This window comes from Aotus nancymaae, unplaced genomic scaffold (assembly GCF_030222135.1).
Source record: "Aotus nancymaae isolate 86718 unplaced genomic scaffold, 86718_ANA_hifiasm-v0.15.2.pri h1tg000007l, whole genome shotgun sequence".
Lineage (NCBI taxonomy): Eukaryota > Metazoa > Chordata > Mammalia > Primates > Aotidae > Aotus > Aotus nancymaae.
This window is the reverse complement of record NW_026988418.1, coordinates 7221661-7236173: the sequence shown is the minus strand read 5'-3', so window position 1 is coordinate 7236173 and position 14513 is coordinate 7221661. Positions and strand designations below refer to the sequence as shown.

The 14513-nt window shown below is 42.0% G+C and overlaps 1 protein-coding gene and 1 pseudogene across 8 annotated transcripts in view; both read right to left on the bottom strand.

The window, feature by feature from the left end:
* The window catches only part of ST3GAL3 (ST3 beta-galactoside alpha-2,3-sialyltransferase 3), a 231427-nt gene that overhangs the window by 188173 nt on the left and 28741 nt on the right, over positions 1-14513 (bottom strand). For all 8 annotated transcript variants that reach the window (XM_012434583.3, XM_012434587.3, XM_012434584.3 and 5 more), the window contains exon 2: positions 11412-11559. In XM_012434583.3, coding sequence (XP_012290006.1) covers positions 11412-11529 — 118 coding nt within the window. In that variant the 5' untranslated portion in view covers positions 11530-11559. The remainder of the gene's footprint in view (positions 1-11411; positions 11560-14513) is intronic.
* LOC105705025 (large ribosomal subunit protein uL15-like) lies at positions 3112-6602 on the bottom strand (annotated as a pseudogene).

Genomic DNA, 14513 nt, shown 5'->3' with positions numbered 1-14513 from the left:
TGTGGCTCCTTATTTTTCTATATAAATATCTAGTTATTTCAGCATATGTTGAAAAGACTCCCTATCGCACTGAATTATGTTATTACTTTTATCAAAATTCAATTGACTACATATGCATGGTCTATTTCTGGACTCTATTCTGTCTACTGACCTTTCACCAATACTGTATTGTCCTGATTACCACAGTAAGACTTGATATGAGGTAGTGTAACCCCTCTTACTTCCATTTTCCAAAATTATTTTGGCTAGTATAGATCCTTGGTATTTTCATATAAATTTCAGAATCAGCTATTGATTTCTTTTTTAAAAAAAAAGCCTGCTGAAATTTTAATTAGGATTGCATTGAATCTACAGATCAGTCTTGAAAAAATGAGGACCTTCACTTGAGGCCAGGAGTTCAAGACCAGCCTGGGCAACAATTCAAAACCTTGTCTATAAAAATAAAACATAGGCCGGGAGCAGTGGCTCACGCCTGTAATCCCAACACTTTGGGAGGCCGAGGTGGGCGGATCACAAGGTCAGGAGTTTGAGACCAGCCTGCCCAACATGGTAAAACCTTGTCTCTACTAAAAATACAAAAATCAGCCAGGTGTGGTGGTCCACGCCTGTAATTCCAGCTACTTGGGAGGCTGAGGCAGGAGAATTGCTTGAACCTGGGAGGCAGAGATTACAGTAAGCCAAGATCACACCATTGCACTCCAGCCTGGGTGACAGAGCGAGACTCCATCTCAAAAATAAAATAAAATAAAAAACATAAAAATAAAAAATAGGTCTGGCAAGGTGGCTCACACCTGTAATCTCAACACTTCGGGAAGCCAAGGTGGGAGGGCTGTTTGACGACAGGAGTTCAAGACCAGCCTAGGCAACAATGTAAAACCCTGTCTTTATAAAATTTTTTTTTTTTTTGAGATGGAGTTCCACTCTTGTTGCCCAGGCTGGAGTGCAATAGCACGATCTTGGCTCACCGCAACCTCTGCCTTCCGAGTTCAATTGATTCTCCTGCCTCAGCCTCCTAAGTAGCTGGGATTATAGGCATGCACCATCACGCCTAGCTAATTTTGTATTTTTAGTAGAGACGGGGTTTCTTCCTGAACTCCCAACCTCAGGTGATCTGCCTCAGCCTCTAGAAGTGCCTGGATTACAGACGTGAGCCACCGTGCCCAGCCATAAATTAAAAAAAAAAAAAAATCAGCTGGGGCCGAGTGCGGTGGCTCATGCCTGTAATTTCAGAACTTTGGGAAACCGAGGTGGGTGGATCACGAGTTCATGATATTGAGGTCATCCTGGCTAACACGGTAAAACCCCATCTCTACTAAAAATACAAAAATCAGCTGGGCATGGTGGCACGTGCCTGTAGTCCCAGCTACCCGGGAGGCTGAGGCAGGAGAATCGCTTGAACCCGGTGGGCGGAGGTTGCAGTGAGCTGAGATCACACCACTGCACTCCAGCCTGGGCAACAGAGTAAGACTCCGTCTCAAAAAAATTAGATGGGCATGCCTGTAGTCCCAAATACTTAGGAGACTGAGGCAGGAAGATCGCTTGAGCCTAGGAGGTTGAGGCTGCATTAAGCTGTGATCCCGCCACTGCACTCCAGCCTGGATGACAGAGCCAGACCCTGTCTCAAAAACAAAAACAAAAACAAAAACATACACCAAAAGTGGGGGGAGAGGTGTCTTAATAATATTAAGTCTCCTAATACATAGGCATCATAAATCTCTCCTTATTTAGCTGTCTTTATTTAATCTCTTATTTAGATCTTTAATTCCTCTCAGCGGCATTTTTATAGTTTCCAGTGTAGAGGTCCTGCATATGTTTAGATTTATTTCTAAGTATCTTATTTTTTGATGCTATTGCAAATAATTGTTTAATCTTATTTTCTATTTGTGTGCTTCTTGTATATAGAAACACAATTGAGTTTTATATATTGTGTAATATTATTATATAGCAATAAATATATATTTGGTTTCTGTTCCCAGTTCCTGAGACAGGGCTCCAGGAGCATTTTTTGTTCTAATGAGGTGACTCTTGGTGGGTTCCTGGACAGCCTCTTGTGATGAGGGCTGGTTATCAGGGGAACGAACAATGGGTCTGGAAGGCTGAAAGTTGAGTTTATCACCAGTGGCCAATGATTTAGTCAATCATGCATACTAACGAGCTTTCCATAAAAATCCCTGAGCTATGGGGGTCTGGAGAGTTTCCAGATTGCTGAATACATGGAGGTGCTGGAGAATGGCACACCTGGAGACAGCACAGAAGCCCCGGGCCCGTTTCCTAATCCTTCACCCAAAGTATCTCTGCCTCTGGCTGGTTGGTTGGTTTGAGATGGAGTATCACTCTGCCGCCCAGGCTGCAGTGCAGTGGCGCAATCTCGACTTGCTACAACCTCCACCTCCGGGTTCAAGCAATTCCCCCGTCTCAGCCTCCTGAGTAGCTGGGACTACAGGCAGCTGCCACTATGCCCAGCTAATTTTTGTATTTTTAGTAGAGAAGAGGTTTCATTGTATTAGTCAGGCTGGTTTCGAATTCCTAACCTCAGGTGATATACCTGCCTCGGCCTCCGAAAGTGCTGGATTACAGGTGTGAGCCATGCCTCTGGGGGTTTATCTGTATAATTTGAATATTCTTTATAACAAACCAGTAAACAGGAATGTTTTCCCGAGTTCTGGGAGCCATTCTAGCAAATTAATCAAACACAAGGAAAGGGTATTGGGAACCCCAATTTGTAGCCGGTTGGCCAGAAGTACGGGTCTATGTAATCACATTAACAGAACCACAGAAAAAAAATCTGACAAAATTTAAAACCCACTCCTATAAAAACTTTCAGCAAACTACGAAAAGAAGGAATTTTCCTCAAACTGATAAATGCTATCTGAAAAGTTTTACAACTAGCACCACATGCAATGAAGAAGGACTTAAGTTGTACCCAGGTAGATAATGCGAGTTTTATTTTGTTTCGTTTTGTTTTTCTGTGACAGAGTCTCACTCTGTCACCCAGGCTGGAGTGCAATGGCATGATTCCAGCTCACTGCAACTTCTGCCTCCTGGGTTCAAGTGATTCTCCTGCCTCAGCCTCCCGAGTAGCTGGGACTACAGGCGTGCGCCACCACAGTCAGGACGTGGCAGAACCAAATTGCAGTTTTCTAACTGAGAATGTATTGTTGCTCTATAAGAATGGAGTTCTGGAATAAAGTTCCTTTGCTATAGACACCTGTCTGCTGCTGGAACACGGCAGTGGTACTTTCATCCTCCACTTCCAGGTGTGCAGGTGTGTCTGTTTCATGGATTGGCCACTTGTCAAATGGGAATCTGATCTGCCTCACTGACAGACCCTCATTCACAATAGGCTTTCGTTAGTTTACTAAGTGGTGTATGCCTCTTAATCTCAAATTGCACCACAGAACCATGCTGCCCCACCACCTTCAAATTAATATGATTACTGTTCTTAGTGTTGACGCCTCCCTTGGCATTTCATGGGCCACAGGGAATGGCAGAGATCTCTTCAGTTACTGCTTCACTCAAGAGGCACCAGGTCCGCACCGAATGAGCTCATCAGCAGCACCAGTAGCAGCATCTCCTTGTTTTTAGATTTCAGAAGTTTAACTATGATGTACCTAGATTTTTTTCCCCTAATATTTATCTTTCTTGGGGTTGGCTAAGCTTTTTGGATCTGTAAGTCAATGTTTTTAATCAAATTTAGAAAGTTTTCAGCCACTATTTATTTTTCCTTCAGATGAGTAGGTATGGGAAATTAATTTTCAAAAAAATAAGAAAGTAATTTTTTCCTGCAATTCTCATATATATTAGACTATTTGATATTGTTTCACAGGTCTCTGATGCTTTGTTCATTTTTCTTTAATATTTTTTCTTTCTGTGGTTCAGACTGGATAATTTCCATCATGTTCTCTTCAAGCTCACTGCTTCTTCCATTATATCCAATCTGCTGTTAAGTGACATTTCCATTTCAGTTACTGTACTTTTCAGGTCTAGAATTTGCATTTGGTTCTTTCTTTTTTTTTTTTTTTAACAAGTACTCAGCATTTAACGAACCTCCCTCCATGTGGCTTCAAGCCACGAGGACACAGGCCCCCCCGACACCCTTAATCTTCTCCTCAGCTCTTCTGCTGAAGAATTTGGCCTTGACGATGACAGGCTGCTTTGGGAGCTTTCTCTTGCCCAGAACTTTATAATAGCCCGATCGCACCACATCAATGATGGGAGCAGCCCCAGTCTTGTTTTTAGCAGCATTCACCCGTGTCTGCTCACTGACCAAAGTCTACAATTTGTCAAGGTTGACAGTTGGGCAGAAGCTCTGGTTCCTCTTTAAGTGGTAATGCCTCATACCAACTTTCCCAAAGTAACCTGGGTGGTATTTGTCGAAGTTGATCCTGTGGTGATGCATACCACCAGCATTACCACGGCCTCTGGGGTGCTTCCGGTGCTTGCCGATGCAGCCGTGGCCATGGCTCACATGGTCCCGAAGTTTCCGGGTCTTCCTCAGTCTGGATGGCATGTTGGGCGGCCCAGAGGAAAGATACATTTGGTTCTTTCTTATAGATTCCATTTCTCTGCTGAGACTACTCATTGTTCACTACTATATTTTCCTTTAATTCTTTAAATATATTGATAATACTTTGTCTGCTAAGTGAAACACTGAGGCCATATTACCCATAGATTTTTCTTCTTGAATATGGATATTCTCCTATTTCTTTATATGCCTCAGTAACTTTTTTTGAACATTAGCCACTGTGGATATTACACATATAATGAATACCGTTTTCTTCCTATGAAGGGTGTCAACTTGTATTTTAATAGATAGTTCAATGACTCCCTGATCACCCTGAACTTGTGTGGTCTTGTATGCATCATTAGTGTGACTTTGAGGAAAGCCCATGGCATTTTTGGCCTCTCTAACTTGCTGGGGGTTGGCTTTAGGCCTTGTTTGGGTGGGTCTACAGTAGATCTTATTCTTGGGTAAGATCTTTGTTCATAAGGCATGGCCTTTCTGGTGTCTCGGCTGGATGCCAGGGGTGTTAACAAAGTATTAATGAGATCTTTCTACTGATAGGGCTGGCTGGACCATCAACATTCCTGGCATTGCTTTTCCCCCAACAGGACTTGACCTCTAGTATCTCTTTTTCTATTCATCCTGTACCAGCTGCTCTCTATGTGGTAAGCCTCAGGTGGTTTCACCCCATGTATAAATAATAGGCCAGTCCTTAGCTTCAGCCTCACAGGAATGCCTCCACGGATTTCTGAGACCCTCTTGCTGAACAATTCCCTACCCTATGATGGTCCACCCCACAGATTCCAACTGTTTCAGCTGCCCAAACTCTGACCTCTGCCTCTTCAGAAGCTCAGGGGAAATCATCACAGCCTGTTTAGACTCCACTTACGGTACAGGGTTGGGAAACTGTCCTCAGAAAATGGAGCAAATATGGGGCTCCCCTCAAGTTTTCCTTCTCTTAGGAACTGAAATTTACTCTGCCTATTGTCTCCAGGCTGACACAATTGCTTCATTTCTTTTGTCTAGTGTTATAGCTTTCTATAGAGAGAAGGCTAGTTCTGATACCACTTACTTCCTTACCATCAGAAGTAGAGTACCTACCTAAGCCATAGGCCAGAAACGTGGCTGGGAATGCCAGCCTCCGCTTCATTTTTAAGACAGAAAACTAAGTGTTAATACAATATCCTATGTCTATTACACTCACTTCAACATGTCCTCCTAACATCAGATCCAACTTTCGCTTATGTGCTAGAGATTCTCCATAGTAATCAGATCAACAATGTATACTTTATAATTTGAATGCATATTTTATAATTTATCTAGTTATAATCTTTTTTTCTTTTTTTTTTTTTTTTTTGAGCTCTCACTCTGTCACCCAGGCTGGAGTGCAGTGGCGTGATCTCAGCTCACTACAGCCTCCACCTCTCAGTTTCTAGCAATTCTATTGCCTCAGCCTCTGGAGTATCTGGAACTACAGAAGCGCGCCACCATGCCCAGCTAATTTTTTTATTTTCAGTAGAGACAGGGTTTCACCACGTTGACCAGGATGGTCTAGATCTCCTGACCTTGTGATCTGCCCACCTTGGCCTCCCAAAGTGCTGGGATTACAGGTGTGAACCACCACGCCCAGCCATAATCTTTTATAAATATGGGGAAGAACACAAAGGGCATTGTAATAATTGATTAACACAGTAGCATGAATTTTAAAAAAAAAATTTTCAGACAGGGTCGCACAGGCTGGAGTACAGTGGCATGACCACAGCTCACTGCAGCCTTGACCTCCTAGGCTCAAACGATCCTTCCACCTTAGCCTCTCAAGTAGCTGGGACCATAGGCATGTATCACCACACTCAGCTAATTTTTAAAATTTTTTATGGAGACAGAGTTTCCCTATGTTGCCCAGGCTGGTTTTGAACTCCTGGGCTCAAGCAATTCTCCTACTTCAGCCTCTAAAAGTGCTGAGATTACAGGCATAAGCCACCTCACTTAGTCATGAATTTTTAAAGGTCTCACTAGGGAAACTAATCGTATAAAAGATCTACTTTATTAATTAGAAATGAATATCCTACCTTCACCTTCCTCTCTCCCTCCCTCCCCTCTCTCTCCTTTCCCCTCTCTCCTTTCCCCCTCTCCCTCTCTCCCCTTCTCTCTCTCTCTCTCTCTTTCGAGACAGGGTCTTACACTGTTGCTCGGGCGTGATCGTAGCTCACTGCAACCTCGAAATCCTAGGCCTAACTGATCCTCTTCCACAGCCCCTCCTGAGTAGCTAGACCACATGCCATACAGGTGTGCACCACCATGCTTGGATAATTTTTAAAAATTTTTTTGTAGAGACAAGGCCTTGCGATGTTACCCAGGCTGGTCTCGAACTCCTGGCCTCAAGTAATCCCCCCAGCCTCAAGCAACCCTCCTTCCTCAGTCTCTCAAAGTGCTAGGATTCCAGATGTGAACCACCATACCCAGCAGAAATATGTAAAATTTTAAATTAATAAAAATATGCAAGGCTTCCAGAAAATGGACCACTGTGAAATAAACGAGGGCTATTGCAAAGAGGCAACTACCCAACTCCTATACAAGGCACTGACCTAAATAAAGCATCAGAGCAAAGAGAAATAAGTCTTTTATCTTCATTTTGGAGCTGAAGAAACAAGCACACTCAACTCTTTATAACTCCAGAGACTGGTGATTTGTTCATTAATTAAAATACGTATTAAAAATATATGTATCTATGTAGGTATATATATTTTTATCATACTATATAATAATTCTACAGTACTTTTAAAAACAGGTTGATAACTAGACTAATCTCATACTTGAAGCTTTTCACATTAGGCATTTGACCCAAGTCTTGGCAACCTGATCAAGCCTAGGTCACATGTGTCTCTAAGCTGCCCAAGACAAAGCAGTTTGCAGCCCTCTACAACACACCTTGGAATTAATGAAAACATAAATTTTCTATCTGGAAGGAATTCTATGCTCCAACACAGCATTTCACGAAGATTGCTCTTTTAGAACTCAATATATTATAATAATTGTTTTATTTTGTTCTCACATTATAGGCTAAGAGCATGAAGGCCTATGTTCATCTTATAGCCAGTTTACCCAGAACAGTAGTACATGGACCATAATAAGAACATACTGCTTAATGAATGAATAATTTAATAATAATAATAAACTCTAGCCTCAGGCCAGGTGCAGTGGCTCATGTCTGTAATCCCAGCACTTTGGGAGGCTGAGGTGGGAAGATCACCTGAGCTTGAGACCAGCCTGGGCAACATGGAGAAACCCCATCTCTAAAATTTTTGAAAAATTAGCTGGACATGGTGGTGCAGACCTGTAGTCCCAGCTACTTGGGAGGCTGAAGTGGAAGGGTAGCATAAGCCCAGGAGGTTGAAGCTGCAGTGAGCTGAGATCACACCACTGAACTCCAGCCTGGGCGACAAAGTGAGACCCTGTATCAAAAACAAAGAACAACTCTAGCCTCTTCCTCCTACCATGAAGAAATTCCAATAGGTAATCTGAGTAACTTATTCATATTATAATAATTAAGAAAAAGTAATGCTAAAGACATTTATTTTTCTAACCTGGGACTGTCCTCAACCTCCTCAGATGAAAGGCATACAAACTCTTGAATACATAGCCTCTCTGAAGCCTCAGTTTCTGTATCTATAAAATTAGGATAATAAATAACCAATAAAAACTATGAGGATCAAATGAGATTCTGAATATAAAGACCCTGCTATAGTACGGACATATAGTATATACTCAATAAATTACTATTTCTTTTTTTTTTTGAGACAGAGTTTCGCTCTTGTTACCCAGGCTGGAGTGCGATGGCGCAATCTCGGCTCACTGCAACCTCTGCCTTCTGGGTTCAGGCAATTCTCCTGCCTCAGCCTCCTGAGTAGCTGGGATTATAGGCATGCGCCACCATGCCCAGCTAATTTTTTGTATTTTTTTAGTAGAGACGGGGTTTCACCATGTTGACCAGGATGGTCTCGATCTCTTGACCTTGTGATCCACCCGCCTCGGCCTCCCAAAGTGCTGGGATTACAGGCATAAGCCACTGCGCCCGGCCTAAATTACTATTTCATATTATCACCATCAGTATTATTAAGCCATAGCTTAAATTTCACAACATAACATTCATCTGGGTTGTGATACTCCTTCAGCTTGACTCTGTTACTGAGTAAAGGACTCCTCTCTAGCCAGGCATGGTGGCTCATGCCTGGAATCCCACCATTTTGGGATGCCGAGGCGGGCAGACCACTCAAGCCCAGGAGTTTGAGACCAGCCTGGGCAACATGACTAAACCCCATCTCTTCAAAAGATACAAAAATTAGCCAGGAATAGCAGTGTGAGCCTGTGGTCCCAACTACTTCAGGCAGCTGAGGCAGGAGGATCACTTGAGCCTGGCAGATCGAGGCTACAGTGAGCTATGACTGCAGCACTGCACTGTGGCCTGGGCAACAAAGTGAGACCTTGTTTCCAAAAAAAAATAGAGGACCCCTCTGACTTGGTAAGCCACGCAGGGTGGGTCCTATTACTCTGTTCTCTGATATTACAGCACAGGAAATAATATGCTATGGTGACATAGTCTAAACAACCTATTCAAAGTCAAACATCTAAAAGGCTTGGGAATCAGAATAACAGAAAAGCTGTAGGCCGGGCGCAGTGGCTTATGCCTGTAATCCCAGCACTTTGGGAGGCCAAGGCGGGCGGATCACGAGGTCAAGAGATTGAGACCATCCTGGCCAACATGGTGAAACCCTGTCTCTACTAAAAATACAAAAAAAAATTAGCAAGGCGTGGTGGTACATGCCTGTAGTCCCAGCTACTTGGGAGGCTGAGGCAGAATTGCTTGAAAGCGGAAAACGGAAGTTGCAGTGAGCCAGGATCGCGCCATTGCACTCCAGCCTGGCAATAGAGAGAGACACGGTCTCAAAAAATAAAATAAAATAAAGAAAAGCCATAAATACTGGTTAGTCAGCTAACAGTTAATGGAAAGGACAACAGATAACTTCTGAAGCCTTCAGCCCAAGTGAATAGCACCTTGTCCACCTTCAAATCTAATAAGCCTCCCTGTCTTCTTCTGATAACTTTCTCTTTCCCTCCTTTTCCTTTCACATCCCCTTCCTGACACTCTCTACTACTTCTCTGAGCCCCTTTCCTCTCTCTCTTTTTACCAGGTAGAATATTAAATTAAGTCTTGCCTTCACTATTTATTGTATTTTCCAATAAAATAATAAATATAGGTTTTAAAGATGGGAAATCAGAATTGAATTCCAGTTCCAACAATATAACGTTGGTAAATTAAAGTGTTTCAGTTTGCTCAACTGGAAAATGGGGATAATAATGGCATCTTCACAAAACTGTAGTAAGAATTACAGTAAATGAAATTATCTTTGTAAATTGTCTAGCCTAATGCCTGACACACAATGAGTTCCATAAAGTTAATTCCCTTCCCTACTGATCCAGGAAAATCTTATCTGATCCTTGGTTATGTCTTCTATAGGTCAGTAGCTCTTAGCAGAAAAGAAGACCCCTGTTCTTCACACACATTTCCATCTATATTTTTGATACAGATGGATCTACCACTACCAATACAGACAGTGAATGCCTCTAAGGACAGAATTCTGCACTTGACTGATATAAACACTCCTTATCCTGGGTAGTCTCCTAGATTTTAAAAATAAGTCAGTGCAGATAAATTTCAGTAAATTTTTGAAACCCAAGTAATTAGAAATAATCATAAGCTAAGCATTTAAAAGGCACATAAACCATTCTACATAAAATGATAAATTAAGGATATACCATCATATTTTAAAAACTGACTTGAAACTGTCTCAGTAGTTTGAGCCATGGGAGAAATAAATGAGCTACTTCATTGTAACAGTTCCCATGTTAAGGTCTTAGAACAACAGCAGGCCAATTGCCAGCTGCTTCTTCCAACTCACTGCAGCTCACTTTAACCTCGTACCTAGAGACTGACTCTCTTCTCAAGTGAGTTCTACACTGGTATCTGGTAGATGCTGGTAAAAATAAAACTACTTTAAGCAAAACACATCACTAAAGTTCAAAACAGGCCACTGTGTTCTGATTTTATATTATTTCCCACACCAAGCTCAGATAACAGTCAGACAAAACAACCAAACAGAAAACCACTATGGTCACTGTGTGATATTTTAAGCTACAGCCAAGAAAAGAAAGGCTGTGCAAAGGCTGGTGCCGATCAACATAAGCCCTTCAACTGCAAGCCTAGAAGCAAAACACAGGCCACATCAGGTAAACAGAAACCAAATCAGTGAGATTCAGGTGAGGTGGAAGACACGATATAACACATGAGACCAAGTGCACAAAGAGAAGAAAAAAATGAGGAGTTACTGGGTAGGGAAAATAAGCCATTATTGTAGTCAGGTGCAAGTTCAATAGCAGCAAGGGCTACAAAGATTCAGTAGACAAGGTTTCTTTAGGGAAGACAAAACAGAGACAATATTATGTTGAAAATTCAAGGAAAAGGTAAAGACAAATGTTTTAAGAGCAGATGGAAACTAACTTCAATACTAATCCCTAAGGCAATAAATGCCAAAATAGAGTGACAATATGCTACAGCAATTAGAAAGAACAAAAGCATTCAAGAACTAGAAGTATGAATACAGTTTGGGTTTTTATTGAAGAATAGCACATTCTCACCAAGTCTGTAAAAGGAACTGAGATTTGCCATGGCATGCAGTTTTTTAAAACACAGTTAAAAAGGCAGGCAATTTCTAAGCCTAAGTCCCAGAAATGTTCAGTTTACTCTTGTTGCCCATCTCTGAAGAACATGAGAGCACTGCAGCCACATGAAAAACCAGTAACTGACCTGCAACAGGCTTCTCCTGGGGTGAGCTAGAGTGACTATACTTACTGGAGTCCTCCTCCCACTGGAGTAGGTGTAGCTTCCACGCAGAATAATACAAAAATCCCAGTACCAGAAAGAGGCAGAGGGCTAGCAGCAGATTGCGCACAAATACCAAGAGTCCCATCTTCACATGATTTACGATTTCCTACATGACCTAAAAGAGAAAAAGTTTAGTTCTTAAAAGACAAAGCACTCATCTTATTGATATACTCTCTCTTAAAGTATCTATACAGAGAATTTCCAAATGAAGAAGAACTTAGAGTTATCAATTTTATATCATGACCTCTTCCAATCTGCTCATCCCCATCTCAAGAAACGGCTTCATCATCAGCCAGTGCCAAGCCAGAAAGCAGCTGTCACCCTTGCTTCCCCACCCCAACCACCGACATCCAGTCCCTGACTAGTTCTGGCAATTCTAGCCTCCCAGATAAACCTCAAATCATAACCCCTTCCCATGATCACTACCCTAGTTTGTGCTATCACAGCATTCCCACGAACACGTTTCCCTGCCTCCAAATTTATACTCTCCAAATCCATTTCCACATGTCACAAGAAGTCTTTTAATAACACAAAATCTGACAATATCCTTGCTTAAACCCTTTGCATTCATTTTCTACTGCTGCTGTGGCAAAGTGTCACAAACTCAGCAGATTACAACAACACAAAATTATCTCAGAGTTCTGAAGGTCAAAATCTGGGTATGGTGAGGCTCAGCTTGGTCCTTTTCTTAGAGTCTCACAAGGCCAAAACCAAGGTGTTGGTAGGGCTGTGTTCCTTTCTGGAGGTCCTGGAGAATCCACTTCCAAACTCACTCAGGCTGTTGGCTGAATTCAGTTAGTGCAGCTGTAGGGCCAAGGCCCCTGTTTCCTGGCGGGTTATCCACCAGGGGCCAGCCTTCACTCCCGCAGTCCTTTCCATACTTTCCATGGGGCTCCCTTCAGCCCCTCTCACTCTTTGAATCTCTCCAAATTCCTCCTCCACCATATCTTCCTTCTCTTCCAGCTGGAGAAACTCCTTTGCTTTTTGGGGCCCATGTGACTATATTGGGCCCACCTTAATAATCCAGGATAACCTCCCTATTTGAAGGCCCATAACCTTCATTTTATCTGTGAAGTCCTTTGTGCCATGTCGAGTAACAAATTCATAGGTTCCAGGGATTAGGGTGTGGATATTTTTAAAGGGTCATTCTGCCTAACACATCTTTCATTCAATTCTCAACTCCTCTGAATAAACGAATTAGAAACTTCTGACTGAGCCTCAATTTACTCTCCAATCCACCTCTTGCTTCTCTCAACCTAATCTGTGCCCTACGCTCTAGTCACTGTACTTTCTATTGACTGAACGTTGCCTTGTTGTTTCTATCCTCAAGGCCTGTCTGGAATTCACCCACCCTGCTGTTGTACCTGCTGTACATCCTTTGATGTAAAAGGATGTACAGCTGGTACACTTAAATATAAAATTTAACACTAGCCAAGAAGACTGTCCTGGGTCAGGTGCCCCACCAACCCCAATCAAATATCCCAACCACAAAATGACATGAGGGAAAAAAAATAGCCAGACACAGTGGCTCACGCCTGTAGTCCCAGCACTTTGGGAGGCCAAGGCGGGTAGACCAAGAGGTCAGGAGATCGAGACCATCCTGGCCAACATGGTGAAACCCCATCTCTACTAAAATTACAAAAATTAGCTGGGAGTGGTGGTGCACGCCTGTAGTCCCAGCTACTCAGGAGGCTGAGGCAGGAGAATCGCTTGAACCCGGGAGGCAGAGGTTGTAGTGAGCTGAGACTGCACCACTGCACTCCAACCTGGCAACGGAGCAAGATTCTGTCTCAAAAAAAAAAAATTATGTATAAAGATTAACAATGGTGTTATAAAACAATATAATTTACAGATAATATAATTGTCCACCTAGAAAAGCCAAGAGAAGATACTAAAAAATCATTAGAATAGGAAGTTCAATAAAGTAGGTGATTATGATTATAAGCTTAATTTACAAAAATCAACACATTCTTAAAAACCATACGAGCAATAACCAGTTAGAAAATGTAAGGTTGGCCAGGTACAGTGGCTCACGCCTGTAATCCTAGAACTTTGGTAGGCTGAGGCAAGAGAATTGCTTGAGCCCCGGAGTTTAAGACTAGCCTAGGCAACATGGTGAGACCCTATCTTTACAAAAAGAAAAATTAAAAAATTAGCCAGGCCTAGTAGTGTGCCCCTGTGGTTCCAGTTACTCAGGAGGCTGAGGCAGGAGGATTGCTTAAGCCCAGGAGGTCGAGGCTACAGTGAGTTGTGAGCACACCACTGCACTCGAGGCTGGGTGACAGAGCAAGACTCTATCTCAAAAAAAAAAAAAAAGAAGAAGAAGAAGAAAGGAAAAAAGGGAGGGAAGGAGGGAGGAAGGAAGGAAGGAAACAAAGTGAAAAAATGCCATTCATGATGGCAACAAAATCTATAAAATAACTAAAAATAAACTTAGCTAGAAATGGGCAAGACTTTCACTAAAGAACATAAAATATCTGAGTAAATAAAGAGACAAAAGAGGTTCTTAAGTGAGAAGATTCGATTGGAAATATGTCAGTTTCCTGAAATGTGAGCTTTCTATCAATTCAGTTTCATTCCAGTCAAAATCTATGAATTTTCTGAACCTTGAATCTAAAGATAACCTGAAGAGTTCATGCCCAAGAAGAGCCAAGAAATTTCTTAAAATGAAAAATAATGGGATGAGAATCTGCCTTGCCAGATATCAAACCAACTCAGAGCTGTAATTACTAAGATAGATAGGTACTGGCATAGGAAAAAATAGATGGGTCAATGGAAGAGAACAGAGTCTAGAAATAGGTTCTTTCAAATAGAGAGATACATATAAACACTTATATGAATGAGTTTACTTTCTATATATATATAAATGTACTCAATTTAGTCTATGCTAAGCATGTAAATATAAAAATGGGAAAAAGGCCTGACAAGCTATACAGCTGCTAGCATGCTTATCTCTAGGGAATAAGATGGGATGATGATAAGCAGATGGGACTGGGAGGACTTTTACTTTTCCCTTTGCACACTTCTGAATTAAATTTATTTGTCACAGGGCCTAGCATGGTGGCTCAG